Source organism: Leptonychotes weddellii, chromosome 7, assembly GCF_054177405.1.
Source record: "Leptonychotes weddellii isolate Sample4059 chromosome 7, ASM5417740v2, whole genome shotgun sequence".
In the NCBI taxonomy this organism is placed as follows: Eukaryota; Metazoa; Chordata; class Mammalia; order Carnivora; family Phocidae; genus Leptonychotes; species Leptonychotes weddellii.
This window is the reverse complement of record NC_138375.1, coordinates 96,714,829-96,729,941: the sequence shown is the minus strand read 5'-3', so window position 1 is coordinate 96,729,941 and position 15,113 is coordinate 96,714,829. Positions and strand designations below refer to the sequence as shown.

General features: G+C 36.1%; 1 protein-coding gene across 10 annotated transcripts in view; it reads right to left on the bottom strand.

The window, feature by feature from the left end:
* The window catches only part of ADAMTS6 (ADAM metallopeptidase with thrombospondin type 1 motif 6), a 158,678-nt gene that overhangs the window by 24,797 nt on the left and 118,768 nt on the right, over positions 1 to 15,113 (bottom strand). For all 10 annotated transcript variants that reach the window (XR_014146734.1, XM_081825684.1, XM_081825686.1 and 7 more), the window contains 2 exons: positions 13,414 to 13,543; positions 3,966 to 4,170 (listed from right to left, as the gene is read on the bottom strand). Coding sequence is in view for 9 of the 10 variants with exons in the window: in XM_081825684.1 (XP_081681810.1) it covers positions 3,966 to 4,170; positions 13,414 to 13,543 (335 nt within the window). In the remaining variant the exon portion in view is untranslated. The remainder of the gene's footprint in view (positions 1 to 3,965; positions 4,171 to 13,413; positions 13,544 to 15,113) is intronic.

Here is a 15,113-nt window from a genome sequence, read left to right as displayed (position 1 = left end):
GATTGCTGAAGAGCCATTTTCCACCAAGGTATTTGGCTTTTTTTTTTTTTTTCCTTTTGCCATAAACACCGGGTGGGTTTCACTGATGGGGAAAACGAAAAACGGTTCCTGGCTTTGGAACAATGGAAATTTTATATTAGAGCGGCCGGCAAAGAAAAGGAAAAGGTCAAAGGGTACATTCCTCTTGCTGCAACATGTTTTCACCAGTTGAACCTCACCCTTGTGATTAGCAGAGCTCAGACAGCTGATAGTTGGCAGTGGGGAAGGAGCAGAAAAAGGAGGGAAGTTTCCAGGGGCGTGTCAAAAGAATATTGCGTGAAATATTTGTAGCAGTTAACTAAAAAAGATCGAACATTCCATGCTCAGCTGCTAGGACCTCCTCTTTTCATTAGTGGGAGGTACTCCTTTCCTCTAGGCTGAACAGGCTCCTTGTTCTCACTTTGGTCTCCATAGCTACTCAGACATTTATTTCACTTAATGTTATTTACTTTCGTTATTTTTAACCCATCTAGGGAAGAAGTGGACTTCCTAGAAGAGTAAGGAAATGGAAGTGTGAGAGTGGACCACTCCTTTGGAAAATAAATAGGCAAGACTGTATGGCATAAAACTTAGCTCCTTTTTCCTGAAAAAGACCCAAAGAATAAAGATGATGGTACAGATAGTGTTCAACTAGAATCTTTGCGACGATAATGGCAGCATTTCTTGACCTAGGCTTACCCCTGAACAGTTTTCTCGGGTTGCCTTTGGAGAGACAACAGCCACCAATGCTTTACTTTACTTGAAGCGGTAGTCCCAACACGTGCGTACCACACCGCCCCCACCCCCCGCACTACTTCTTTCTCCTAAGCTTTGACTTAGCTATCTTTTTTTAATTCATTTTTAATTTTTTTTTATTTATTTATTTATTTATTTATTTATTTATTTATTTATTTATTTATTTTGAGAGAGCGTGCGCATGCGAGCTGCTGTGGGGGTTGGGGTGCGTGGGAGGAGGGGCAGAGGGAGAGAGAGAAAGAGAATCTTAAGTAGGCTTGGCGCTCAGCGCAGAGCCCACACAGGCTTGATCTCATGCAGGGCTTGATCTCACAAACCAGAGATCATGACCTGAGCTGAAATCAAGAGTCAGATGCTTAACCAACTGAGCCACCCAGAAGCCCCTGACTTAGCTATCTTGAAGGTAGCAGAAATGTGATTAAAACCCACCTAACTTACTCATGTTTCTTTTGGCAGCCTCCAGGAATGCCTAAGAGCCTCTCAGAGCTATTTGAGCAAGTCACCTCTAAGAGTGGATAGATGAGAATCAAAATTCTAGGGGTGCCTGGGTGGCTCAGTCGGTTAAGCATCTGACTTTTTTTTTTTTTTTAAAGATTTTATTTTATTTGTTTGACAGAGAGAGAGAGAGACAGCTAGAGAGGAAACACAAGCAGGGGGAGTGGGAGAGGGAGAAGCAGGTTCCTGGCCAAGCAGGGAGCCCGATGCGGAGCTCGATCCCAGGACCCTGGGATCATGACCTGAGCCGAAGGCAGACACTTAACCACTGAGCCACCCAGGCGCCCCAAGCATCTGACTCTTGATTTTGGCTCAGACCATGATCTCAGGGTCCTGAGATGGAGCCCCACGTAGGGCTTTGCACTAGGTGTGGAGCCTGCTTCTGATTCTCTCTCTTCCTCTCCCTCTGTCCTTCTCTGCCCCACTCGCACGCACGCATGCACACTCTCTCACTCTCTAAAAACAAACAAACAAACAAACAAACAAGAATCAGAATTCGGAGGGCAGGGTAATTACAACCTATATGAGGTTGATTTCAGAAGAAAACTTTAAAATGGTATTTGAAATGGAAACATACAATAAACATACATATGCCATGTTTCTCAAGGTGATTATATTTGTTTTATGTTAAAATAAAAATATAATGACATACAAAGTTTAGATCAAGAGATCAATGTGAAATCTGTGCATGTGATTTTAGTGTTTTCATGGCTGGCAGAAATTTCTTCTTGTTTCTGCTTATGAATTTAACTACTTTTTTCCACTTTTGGTAGAAAGATGATGCATATAAGGTTCTGTATTCAATCCTTCTTATTATCTATTACTACTTTACTCAATCTTATTTTCCATTTATTCTTTAAAACAAACCCTCTTCCCCACCCTACTTTCACCATAAGATCTTTGTGTTTCTGTTCAGTTGTTCAATAAGTAACTGAATAAATAACTCTATCCTACCATCAGGAATATCGTCTCCAGTTTCTCTATTCTCTTCCCTATTTCATATCCCATATTCCAACATTCAGTTTAACTCCTATCAAGTAAAAAGCTCTCTGATCCTACCTCAGTCTATTCTGACCTTCTCAGCTCTAAATTTCTATATCACTTACACATTTATACCTCACAATCCACCATTTTATTTAACACTACCTTATATTATTCTCCAGTTGTTTCATGGACATTTACTTTCCCAAGCTTACAGGATTCCTTTGTATTATTCATAGTGCGTGTGTTTAGTTAGCACTGAATTAGACGTAGGGGCTTGACCTAAAACCCTAAAACTGTTGAAGGCAAATGTCAGGTCTTCCATTATGATTTTCCAATAACAAATTTGTCATCATTCTCAATATTTATGAACTTCTATGAGGGTCTTGGGCACTGAATTTCAGGTAGAATAATTACCAACATATGTACAACTCTGTAGAACGTCTATTCTTTATCAGTAGGTTTTATCTTCCAAATCAATTTAGGAGTTAATCCACCCACTTTTAAGGAACAGAAGAGTTCCTACTGTTTTCCATAACCATCCAGTGAATAATACCAAGAATATCTCTACATTTGATTGAAACACAAAAGTTAGGTAGGCAGATGTAACTACTGAAGCTGGAGTTTGGCCAGGAAACTTGGAAGAACCCTCCCAATCCCACCACAGATTCCATAGGTAACCACAACTGGTCAGAATCTCCCATTTCCATGTACCATCTTAAACACAGTCCCTCTTTTAGGCCCATGCCTCTAGTAAAATAAGGCCACTCTAGCAGTAAGATTCAGAGGGGGAAAAGTTACATCCAGGGGGTTCCTAAAGAACAATGTATATTTTCTGTTTATTTATTTATTTATTTTTTACAAACTTATGAAGTCTACAGGAAATACCCAAAGCAAGTACCACAATGCTTCCATCAGGAAATGCATCCTGTTTTGCTAAATTGGAAGAATGACCTTTAGTTATATAGCCAGGTACTCATTCTTTTTAATATTAACCAACACTACGGAAGAATTTAACTTTTCTTTGGGAAATGTGGAATGGTATGGTGTTTATATGTGTATGTCTTAGGCAGAATGAGGAGTCAAGAATTAACTCTACCCCTTACCTCATTTTTCATAAGACCATTTTTCTGAGTCCTTTGGATTGTTTTAGGCTCTTTTATACACATGTATGTCAGAAAAACATTTTCTTAGGTCTCCCTCCCTGATCATATAAGCAGAGGTAATGATAAAATCTGAATTTGACTTTCTGGTATATTATAACCCTCAAATCCATGTTTCTTCCCCAGATGCAATAGAAGCAATTAAAACATATTTAGATATCTAATAAGTGATTAAAAATTGATAAATATTCATATGTATGAATTACATAGTTAGGCTACAACATTATGTGGGGAAAAAAGATATATCACTAATTCTGAGCTTATTTAGCTGCTCAAGAATAGCAAAGAAGGAGAAAAACCACTTACGTGAGTACTCACTATTATATTTTTTCAAATTCACTTTAGGTTTATTTTTAATCAAATTGATGTCTAGTTTCTCGTTGATTTCCCTAACCCCAAAAAACCTTACTTCCTGACAAGCAGCAATAAAAAAAAACAGGACCAAATTTACTGTTATTGAGTCCTACTTGTTGAGTTCTAAGGTGTTCACATGCTTAGGTGTCCTTAGTAAATGCTTTGGATCTCAGAACATACAGCCTCAGGTTTCCTTACTTCTGACCAGTCCAAAGCCACCCACTGAGGTGGACATGACTGGTTGTTGCAGGGCTCCTTTTCAATAGGCCGGTGTGTTAAACAACCACTGTAGTCCAGTGTCTCCTCCTCAGAAGGTCCAATCTTCCTGATGCAGAGCACTGCCCTGGTGCGCATTCCACCATCACAAGTCTTGCTACACTCCAACCAATCCCCAATGAACCACCTGCAGCAAGAAGTGGAAGAAACACAGAAAGACATTTCCTCAGTGTAGCCAGAGATTTTGAGCTGAGTGAAAGCACTTTCATCAATGGACATTCTCTTCCTAAAAGAGCTCACATTTCAGTGTTGGTTGATGTGACAAATGACCAGTGGAAGAGCTGCTAAGGAAAAGATAACACATTGTCAGCTGTAGTGTGTGGGCTTTGGAGCAGACAGAACTCAGGTCCAAACAAGTAATGCAACATATGTTCTTAACCACATTGATATCTCCCCTTTTCTAAATTAATTTTTAAAATGAAGATAACAATATAAATCATGACACTGTCATGAGGATTAAGTAATAAATATGAAGCTCCCGGTCATGTGCTGGTTAAGTGTTTAACAACTGGATCTTTATGGGAGGGCAAGGGTCTTGATTTGTTGCATTTACCAATTTTGTGATGTGAATACCTATCACCAATTTCAACTTACATCCTTGACATGCTGAACATATCAAGAGAAGATATGCTAATAACAGGATTTCAGGAGCCAGTTAGCTTGCTTTAGGACACCACTGAAAGCTTCTAATTTTGTGTCTGATATTCAACAAACAAGAAACAGTAGCTTTATTTATTATCACATTGAGGCAGGTTCTCCTATAATCAAGGATTTTGTGCTAAAACCACATTAAAGGAGCTAGGGATTTGTTTTTTGATTTTCGGAAATGAATGTCAGGCTCTGCAGAAGATAGAAGGCCTTTACTATGCTTATGGGGCAGAGAGAGCCCAGGCATCCATCCTGAAGATGCAGGAGTCTTTAAACACCTGCACTAAGAGAAAAGTCTGAGCCAGCTCTGTGAAAATATGGAGGTCCCTTGTTTTGATCCCTCTGCTCCCGAAAACAGCTTCTAAGCAGCTAACGCGGGAAGAAACCGAAAACAAAATGAACAAGTTTCACATTTATAGGTGAACCACTCTTTTTCCCTAACGTCATCAATGAATTTTCATATATATGCAGTTTCAGGGTGTGTATATGTATGTGCATGTGGGTATGTATGTGAAACTTCTGCAGAACTCACTCTCTGAAGCACATTATTTGGTCAAAAAGTGTGAATCAAAATCAGACCAATGAGAATTTGGCTTTAAAATTTTTCTATCTCCACTAGAGCAAAAGGGGGCCTTTCCCTTCTTGTCACAAAAGTGCATAAAGATACAAGAGCTGCTGGTGGCCATGTGCCCTGTCAAGTGGAATTAGCTGATGTGAAAGAATGCAGAGAAGCTAGAGAGCCCTGATGGTGTTTGAGTCCTGGGGCCATTCCTTAAATGAGATCCACCTTAAATGAGATCCACCTTAAATGAGATCCACCGTTGCCCTTCGCTCAGCTTTGTTAAGTAAACCAACAAACCCTCTTCTGTGCAGAAAGCAGCTAAAGTCAAAGTTGTGTTATTTCCAACCAGAGTACTGATTGATATATTATTGCATTTAATTTCATAAATATATGCTGAATGCCAACTATATTCAAGGCATTGCACTTGTTTTATAGAAGAGGAAGTAAGATTAGTGTGAGGAAAATGGTTCTCCAAAATCACGACAAGAACAATGTTGTAACTAGGACTAGATCCCCCAGCAGTTACTGTCTCCCCTGAATTTCATTTTTAACTCCGCTAAATAGTAAGATCTAGGTCACAAGCATGAGGTCACAAGTCATTTTCTCCAATCCGTGATTATAAATTATGCAACTATCCTCAGTGGATATGCTCATACTCTTAGGTAAGAGACTCTCCAGACAGAAGAGTATGAAAGCTTAAGAACAAATTTCTCTAGTTAATTGTGCCAGTTTTATATGTGAGAGATAACATCACAGTGAAGTCAGAATCCTAGGTTCCGCATTTGAGCCTGTAGTTAGCCAAATAGGCAACAACCGCCTTTGTTCACTATTATTTGTATTATCTTTAGTTATAGACGGAAATCAGCTTTTAGAAATACTGTAATTAACCAATTTCTCAAACTTAGAATACATCTTTCCAAAACTTAAAAATTTTCAACCTAAAATTCACTTAAAGAATGATAATTTAATCCTGAGAATCTGATATTAATTTTTTTTCCTAAGTCATTTTCCAGAGGAGATTTAAAGTGATATTCATATTCTTTCCATTTTGTTTTCCACAGATGAACATGATCCCAAGTTGTTAGTACCATTTTTGGTAAAGAGGAAAATGTGTACTGAGAATAATAACTTGCATGCCAGCCATAGTGAAACTCTGATTCAATTCGCAACAGTGATTTCATCACCAAGATTAGGGGATAAAACAGAAATGTGTAGAACTCAGCCACAAAAAGTCCAGTCATACCACATCCAGCCATGATCTCATTAGGCCTCATAATGTAAGAGGGATGGAGGCCTTCAAATTAAACACAGGTGCCCAGAGTAACAGCAGTGATTCAGGAGGTGTTGCTGTTTTTTGCTGCACGAGGTTAGGTCCACCTCCGCCTTTTTATTCTTTGTCCTCTCCTTTATTGCCAACCATCTCTTAGTCTAGATGTATCAGTCTAGCATTTAATTTGGAATGTATGAAAGTAGAAGTATTAACCACCCTCCCAATTTCCATTCTGACTTGAACTCTGATTTCAGTCCCTATTCCATCTTTATTGCTCACCAAATCATCCCTTCCCATGTCTCTCTAAAGGATTAAATCACACCAGAGTTATTTAAATAGTTTTGCAATTTTGCCACTGCATCTACTCATCGCATTTTCTCTATTCCTCTGTCCAGTTTAAGACATACAACTTCCTTCACCTTCACTCTTCCCATTGTATTTGACCATCTGATGACCTTCTTCCTATTTACTCTAGATTTGGTGGTAAGAATATGAACACGAAAATTCTCTCTGGAAATATCAATGTCTGAATTGTTACAGTCTGAACAATACTAGGAATGCTTCTTTCTGAGCTCTTCCCCAGTGATCAAATTGTCTTCATCCTCACAAGTGTCTTCATATCCGTTAGACATTAACAACTAGTGGAATTCATGTTTGAGTGTCTGAAGTAAGAGTGGTGTGTGCAGACTGTGTAATCTTGACCCATAGTGTCTGTACATTAATAGGACAAACAAGAATATTATTGGGGGCAAGGAACAAGGGAGACATTATAAAATATTTTCCCCAAACCTAGGTTAACCAGAATATGTTTGAAGAAAGAACCGAGCATAAAAGCGGGATATTATTTTTGCTTTTTAACTTAAAGGGAAATGGCAGAACATATGAAAATAAACTGATATTAGATGTTTGGATTAAAAAAGAGAGCTAGATTTCCCAGCCTTTGTCCTAGTGTCAAGCATCTAATTATCAATAAATGCAACATAGCAAAAAAAATTTTTTTTTTAAGATTTTATTTATTTATTCAGGAGAGACAGAGAGAGAGAGGCAGAGGGAGAAGCAGGCTCCCAAGGAGCAGGGAGCCTGATGTGGGACTCGATCCCAGGACCCTGGGATCATGACCTGAGCCGAAGGCAGATGCTTAACCATCTGAGCCACCTAGGCGCCCAACATAGCAAAATTTTTTAAAAATCTTCATAATCTCACAATAACATCTTTACTCAAAGAGAGATTCAAATACGTAACCTATTAATTACTTATGAAGATACTAGAACTTTGTTAGATTTTAAAATAGGTTTTAGAAAAAATTGCTAAACATTAAGTTGGTAAAAAAGAAAATCTGCTCATTCCTCAGCTAATTGGAAAGTAAAACTAATATCAAGTATAAGCCTCTATGCCCTAGACATTTCACAGTTGAGATTTTTCTAAATTGAAAAAAAAATGAATTTAATAAACATCTCTGAAATTACAACAATTAAGATTGTGGCAATGAAACAAGCAAGTACTAAGTATTGTAAGTATTTAGGTGCCACCAGACATTTGATTTGTAACTTACAATGTCAGTGATGTGTGTACAATGAGAAAACATCACCAGAGATTAGCATACTCTCATCATGATGGGAGGTGGCCTACATGATTTCTATGATTGTTCCCAGCTCTTAAATTCTGGAATTTTATAGAGGACTCTGATGAAACTTCCTCTAAACTCAAAATAACAGATTATAGTTGTCCTTGGGTGAGGTACAATGACTCAATATAATTGTTAAACATTATATCATAAAAGATACCATGAAATAAAACCTAACACCCGAGCAAAAATTTCTCCCCAGCCCAAGCATCCTTTAGCACTTTTGTTTATAACTCTCTTATTGTGCTGAACATGTTTTGCCTAAACTATAGTTATTTTTATATGTATTTACCCAATTACATTGTCCTTAGGCAAGGGAGCCATTTCTCCCAAAACACAATGCCTTTCACATTGCAGTTGCTTAAAAAAATGTTATTTAGTTCGTGGTCACAGTATTATCACAATGTATAATACTCTATTGTTTTCACCCCTCTTATTTTCACAACTTTAAAAACCACAGTATCATACAGGAATAATATTCACTATCCAAGAATTCTTCACATGAGGCCATATATAGAAACATTCTTGCCATAGAAAGATAGCATGGTCAAAACTGAACTCTTGGTCATTCTCTTTGGATTCCAGCTCAGCATTACTTCCTTTTCTCATGGTGGGGCACTAGCTTCTTATCAGTCATGGTCTTTAATATCAACCCCTCCCTTTTCCTTTTTCCAATTATTTAAGCCTTTGTCAGGAATCCCACCATTTTCACTCAATGCCTCTTGAATTCTTGTTTTTTTCCTGTCCCTAGTCACTTTACCATCTTGACTACTATACTGTTTCTCACAAAAGAGTTGCTGCTATGAGCACATTAATTTTTTCCCAGCAAGGCTTCCTCTGCCCTTCAAGGTCTTCCAAATAAACTTACTATTAATATTTCTCTACCAATGTCTCTTCATCTATTCTTCCTAGTCCCATCATTTTCTTTATAAAGCACAAAGATAAATCTTACTGCCCTCTATTCTTTCATACCCTCCTTATAAAGTCTCCAATATGACTAAGGAGACATTTGAAGTATTTCATTATTTAAAAAGATAATTTCTGATTTAAAAAATACCACTTGGAATTTTAATAATGGTACTGGGAATTTGAAAATAAATATAGATCCTTTCCTCAAAGTAGGCAAATATATTTCAAATAGATTAAAGTTTACATTAAAAAAAGAAGAAGAAACTTTGAAAGTACAATCTTCCTAAACATTATACCTAAGAAAGAAAGAAAGGTTTGATAGTTTTTCTATGTAATATTTAAGACTTCTATAAGTAAAAATGGATCATAAAACCATAAATAATATGGAAAATATATGACAAACTAGGAAAAAATATTTGAAACAGGTAAAAGAATTAATATCATTAATACATTAAGAGTTCACAGAAATCAGTAACAAAATGATAAACACTTCAGTAGAAAAAGGGTATAGGTTAGGCCATGGAGGCGAAAAGCAAAAAGAAATAATACAAATGGCCACTGAACATAATTTTTCAATGTTCAGTCTCATCTGCAATCCAAGATATACAACATAAAGCAACAATTAGGTATCAAGGCTTTTTCCCCCATAACATAATCAAAGATTGTTTCTAATATAATAATATCCAGGGGTGCCTGGGTGGCTCAGTCAGTTAAGTGTCCAACTATTGATTTTGGCTCAGGTCATGATCTCAGGGTTGTGAGATCAAGCCCTGCTTTGGGCTCACACTGTGCATGGAGCCTGCTGAAGAATCTCTCTTTTTCCCTTTCCCTCTGCCCCTTCCCCTACCCTGCTCACTCAGTCTCTCTTAAAATAAAATAAAATAAAATAAAATAAAATAAAATAAAATAAAATAAAATAAAATAAAAATAATAATATCCAGGGTAGTGCAGTTCAGGGAAATGACATTCTAATACACTGTTAGTGGGAATATATATTCATACATTATCTCTGGAGAACAATCTGACAATGTTTCACAGACTAAAATATATTTCCATTTGAACAAGGAATTTTATTCCCATTTATTTGCCATAAGAACATATAGAGAGCAAAGTTTTAATAGCAAAAATTGTTAATGCTGTGGTATCTTAAGGGATCAAAATCTAAGAAACAGCCCAAATTGTTCAACAGTGGAAAACAAATTAATTAAGCAACGACATATCTACTAAATGTTATAGTAGATATTTAATGTTCAAAATATTTTGGGACCTGGGGCGCCTGGGTGGCTCAGTTGTTAAGCATCTGCCTTCGGCTCAGGTCATGATCCCAGGGTCCTGGGATTGAGCCCCGCATCGGGCTCCCTGCTCTGCGGGAGGCCTGCTTCTCCCTCTCCCACTCCCCCTGCTTGTGTTCCCTCTCTCGCTGTGTCTCTGTCAAATAAATAAATAAAATCTTTAAAAAAAAATATGTTGGGAACTAACTACAAAGCATCAGAAATAGTATAATACCATTTTGTTATATATACATGTCTATGTAAACATAGAAAAAAGACTGGATATAAATACTTCAAAATATTAACAGTGGTATTTTAAGTATTACAGGTATTTTTTATTTTCTTATTTTTACTTATCTGTGTTTTAAAAACTTGATGCTTTAATATGTATTACAAAAAACAAATATGATTAACACATCATCATCTGAAAAAAAACTTATCTCCTTTCCTTTCTTCCACACTCATTTAAAGTATTATTGAATTCAGTAGTCTTCCAATGATTTTTATTTCTAGAAAACCAATGTCTACTGGGAATTTTATGATATACAACCACCATTCTGAAGAATTGAGATTTTCCTTTTCATAGTCTGAATTCAAAAGAATAAAAAAGAAATTAAAAAGGAACTAAGAAAAAATGGACTAATAAATAGTAATATTTTAAATATCTATTTTTAACTCTTTCTGAAAAAGTCAGCCCAAATTTTCTTTTTCATATTCTCTTTATCTCTCTTTTTCAAATTCCATCCTCTTGCCTCCAAACTTAAAAAAAGTTAATAAATAATTTTTTATTTTAGAATTACAAAAGGAAAGGAGATAGGAAACTTAATTTTAATTACATATGTTAATTTAAATGTCAGTTACCCTTAAACTATATGTATACCTATGTATAGTATATACATGTATACTATGTATACATATATACAGTATATACATATAGTATATACATAGGTATACATACACACATACACACACACACACACACACACACACACACACATACAAAAACAATGTAATATCCAAGCCCACAATACATGGCATGGAATGACAAACCACTGCAATCTCAAAGGGCGTTCAAATAGCATTTAAGCTGAAACAAATAAAAAAGTTGAAGCTAAAATAGAACAGCTGTGACCAGGACCACTCAGAGGTCTTAAATGGCTGATCAAATACCAAACATAATACTTAAAATCCTGAGTGTCAGGAAATTAACTTGATGAGTTGAGATGTACAATTATATGAAAATAATGTTGAAAGTTACTGGAAATATGGGAAGGAACAAAATTTTGCCCATGGTTTTTATGCAGCTTTTAGAATTTATATAGTTTTCCCATTTCTTTTGAGTTAAATGTATAAAAATAATTGGCAGAAAGGAGAAAAATTTTTTAAAAATCAAATGTCTTTGTAATACATATCATACATGTAATACATGTCATATTTCTATACTTTCCCATGTCTGGATTTTAAGAAATTAGTTATATAATGATCAGATTTTGAAAAGAAGAAACATGAAATTTTAGAAGTCCTAAAATAGGGCACCTGGGTGCCTCAGTTGGTTAAGCGTCTGCCTTCAGCTCAGGTCATGATCCCAGGGTCCTGGGATGGAGCAGGGCAGTCTGCTTCTCTCTCTTCCTCTGCCCTTCCCCCCTGCTTGTGCTTGTGCTCTTTTGCTCTCTCTCGTGCATGCACACATTCTCTCTCTCAAATAAATAAATAACATCTTAAAAAAAATAAAGGTCCTAGAATAAAAACTTCTTTCACTCTAGATTTCTTGTGCTCCTTGTTTGGTAGTCACTGGCCTAAACTGTTTCAAGAGACTACCAGTGAATATCTCCCTTTAAGATTCAAATATCTGGACAGACACTGACTTTGGGAAATGAAAGTTGATAAGGCATTATTGTATTGAAACAAAGATAATGAACACATCTTGCTTTAACCACATTAGGGACATAAATCCTTTATTGTAATTCCTCTGTTGTTACTGCATGTACAGCTTTCCTCTTCAGTTCTAAGAACTTGAGATATATAAATCCATTTGCATACTCTTTTTCCTTATTAATTTCCAATTGGGATAATTAGTTAACCAAGGAGATAATGGTTACCCTGATTTCTCAAACAAGGATGAAATGCCATTCACACATGTTCTGTCTTGCAGTTGTCAAACAGGCAAAAGCCCTACAAAGATCATGATCAACTCGGTATCTTTGTCTTCAGCATCTTTGTCTTTTCTCATGTAATCACTGCCTTTTTTCTTTTTAATTTTTTTAAACATAATCTCTACGCCCAACGTGGGGCTTGAACTCATGACCCTGAGATCAAGAGCTGCATGCTCTACCAACTGAGTCAGCCAGGGGCCCTTAATCATGCTTTTTGCTCAGCCCAGAAATCTTTCTGTTCTTACAGATTATAAAGTGTGACTCACTGACAGCAGGTCCATATTGTTAAATTTAAATTTTTAAAAAGTCATCATTAAGATGAATGGGCTGTAAGCTTGTGCCTCCCTTTACAGTGAGCTGTAACTGCTACATTAATCAACAGAATGAGACTGAAGTCCACCTCTACGCCTGTGCCCAGCACCCAGAAGATAGGATGACTTAGGGTGACAGAACTTAAAACTGGGTCAGCAAATTAAAGCTCTGATATTCCATTACAGAATGTTTCCAAAACATATTAAGAGTCTTTAGACCTTTAGGATAAATATCTGGAAAAGATATGACTGCACACCAATTTACTGTGTTTTACTGAATTTAAGATACCATTATTTTATAGACCATAAAAAAGATAAAATAATGCTGATTATTATTGTAAGTAACACACTATCAATTGCAAGATGAATCTCAATCTCCAAGATGAAATCTGATAATTTCCAGCATTATGCCAGGATCAATCTACTGAAGTTCCTGCTTTAAAGGAATTAATAACTAAAACCTATGGATAAATAAGAATCTTTGCTCGTGAGAGGGATATCGAAATTCTACCCTCCAAAATGCTTTATCCCCCTTTCCTTATATATGAATATGTTTCCAAATATGAATAGCTAAGTGTTTTTCTCTTAAAGAAAATAATTCTCACTTCTTACTCTTACTTACTCAGGTGGGCAGGGCTCAGTGTTGCAGGTTCTTTGATTTTCAGGTGGCTTACTCTCAGGGTCACAGTAATTGTTCTGGACAATAGAGTTGTCATCCAATCTTTTACAGACCACCTCCTGTCTTTGGACACCTTGAGAAAAGGAGGACATCATTAATTGAAGAGTAGTTTACTTTCCAGTAAGTTAGGTATGCATAGCTTTCCTCTGGGGAATCAACCTCACTGGATCGCTGCTGTCTTATCTGTTCCAGAAACACTTGACTGCTTCTCTAAAAAGGAGAGAAGTCCTGGTCATTATACTGCAATTTTAGGCAAAATTATTGTTCTTATATTTAGAAACATAACTGTTTTCAAGTTCAGAAAAGAAACTATTGGTAATTTTAAACAATTAGTATTCCCATTTGTATATTCTTCTTCGTGCTTACCTTAAAAAAAAAACAACAAAAAACTTCATCTTCCCAAAATATCATCAGATAAAATGTATGAATATACATTTCAATGCAAAACAATCATTATATATCTATTTAAAAATAAGACAATAGGGACAAATTTATTTTTTGATATTTTGTAGGACAAATTCCATCAATTTAATCTTTGTTAGGAACATATCACATTCACACATTTCATTCTTTTTCTTCCATTTATAGATTTATTTTTCTAAAAGCCCACAAAGTCTAGAATTTAGAGATTGCAGTAGGCCTCTTTTAGACTGCATTGGTCTGTTTGCTTTAACCGAGTTGGCCCCCTGTTGATTACACCACTGTCAAACAGATATATATATATTCCTTGAAATAATAACTCAGAAGATTATTACCTCAGTCTTAAAAATTAGTCTGTGTGACCTGTTTGCCACTGCTAAAAAATTCTCATTATAAAATTTGTAAAATTCTATATATATGTTTATTATTTATTGGCAAAGATATCCACCACAACTTGCTCACATTTCACAAAATACAAAGACACACACAAACATACTGTTATTTGTAAACATCCCTGAGTGAGTAGACCTTAAGCCGTCTCATTTTTTCTTTAGTGTCAAGGAATCTAAAGAAGCAAAGCCAGGTATACCAAGGTATCAGAAAAAAAGTAAAACTAAAAACAATGCTATATGTTTCAGATCATATAGAGGTAGCAGGTTACTCCTGGAGTTAGAAATAAAAGCATAAACTACCCCCCTATTTCCTCACCCCATCTCTATAACCAGGTAAGTTAAATTTTCCAGACAGAGTTATAAAAACAACATTAGCAATATCCAGGAAACCACAGCTTCACACCTAGCTAGCCCCACACAAACCCACAGTTTTACTTTTTTTTTTTTTTCAGCTGCTTTTAATAGTACCCTAAAGAAAAGACTTTAATCTCAAATTAGGGAAATCAATGTGCACTAGGATCATTCAGTAAAGAAAACTGTCATATACCAGTGCTTCCCCCAACGTCCTTTTAAGAGTCATGGATATTCTGGAAGTAGGGGTGCCTCAGACATCATGCTATGCATACTTTTAACTAAAGCAAGATAGGGGAATCTAGGACTCTGATTGAGAAAATTATTAAGTCCTGTAGTCTCCGTGGTGGTGGTGAGCAGTTGAAGAAGTTATATTTTACTATTTGCAGTGACCCAAGACTTTTACTAATCTCTTTCAATAAATTTTTAGGTTTTCCTAAATTTAGGGGTCTAAAACATAGCCAACAACTTACTGGCAAA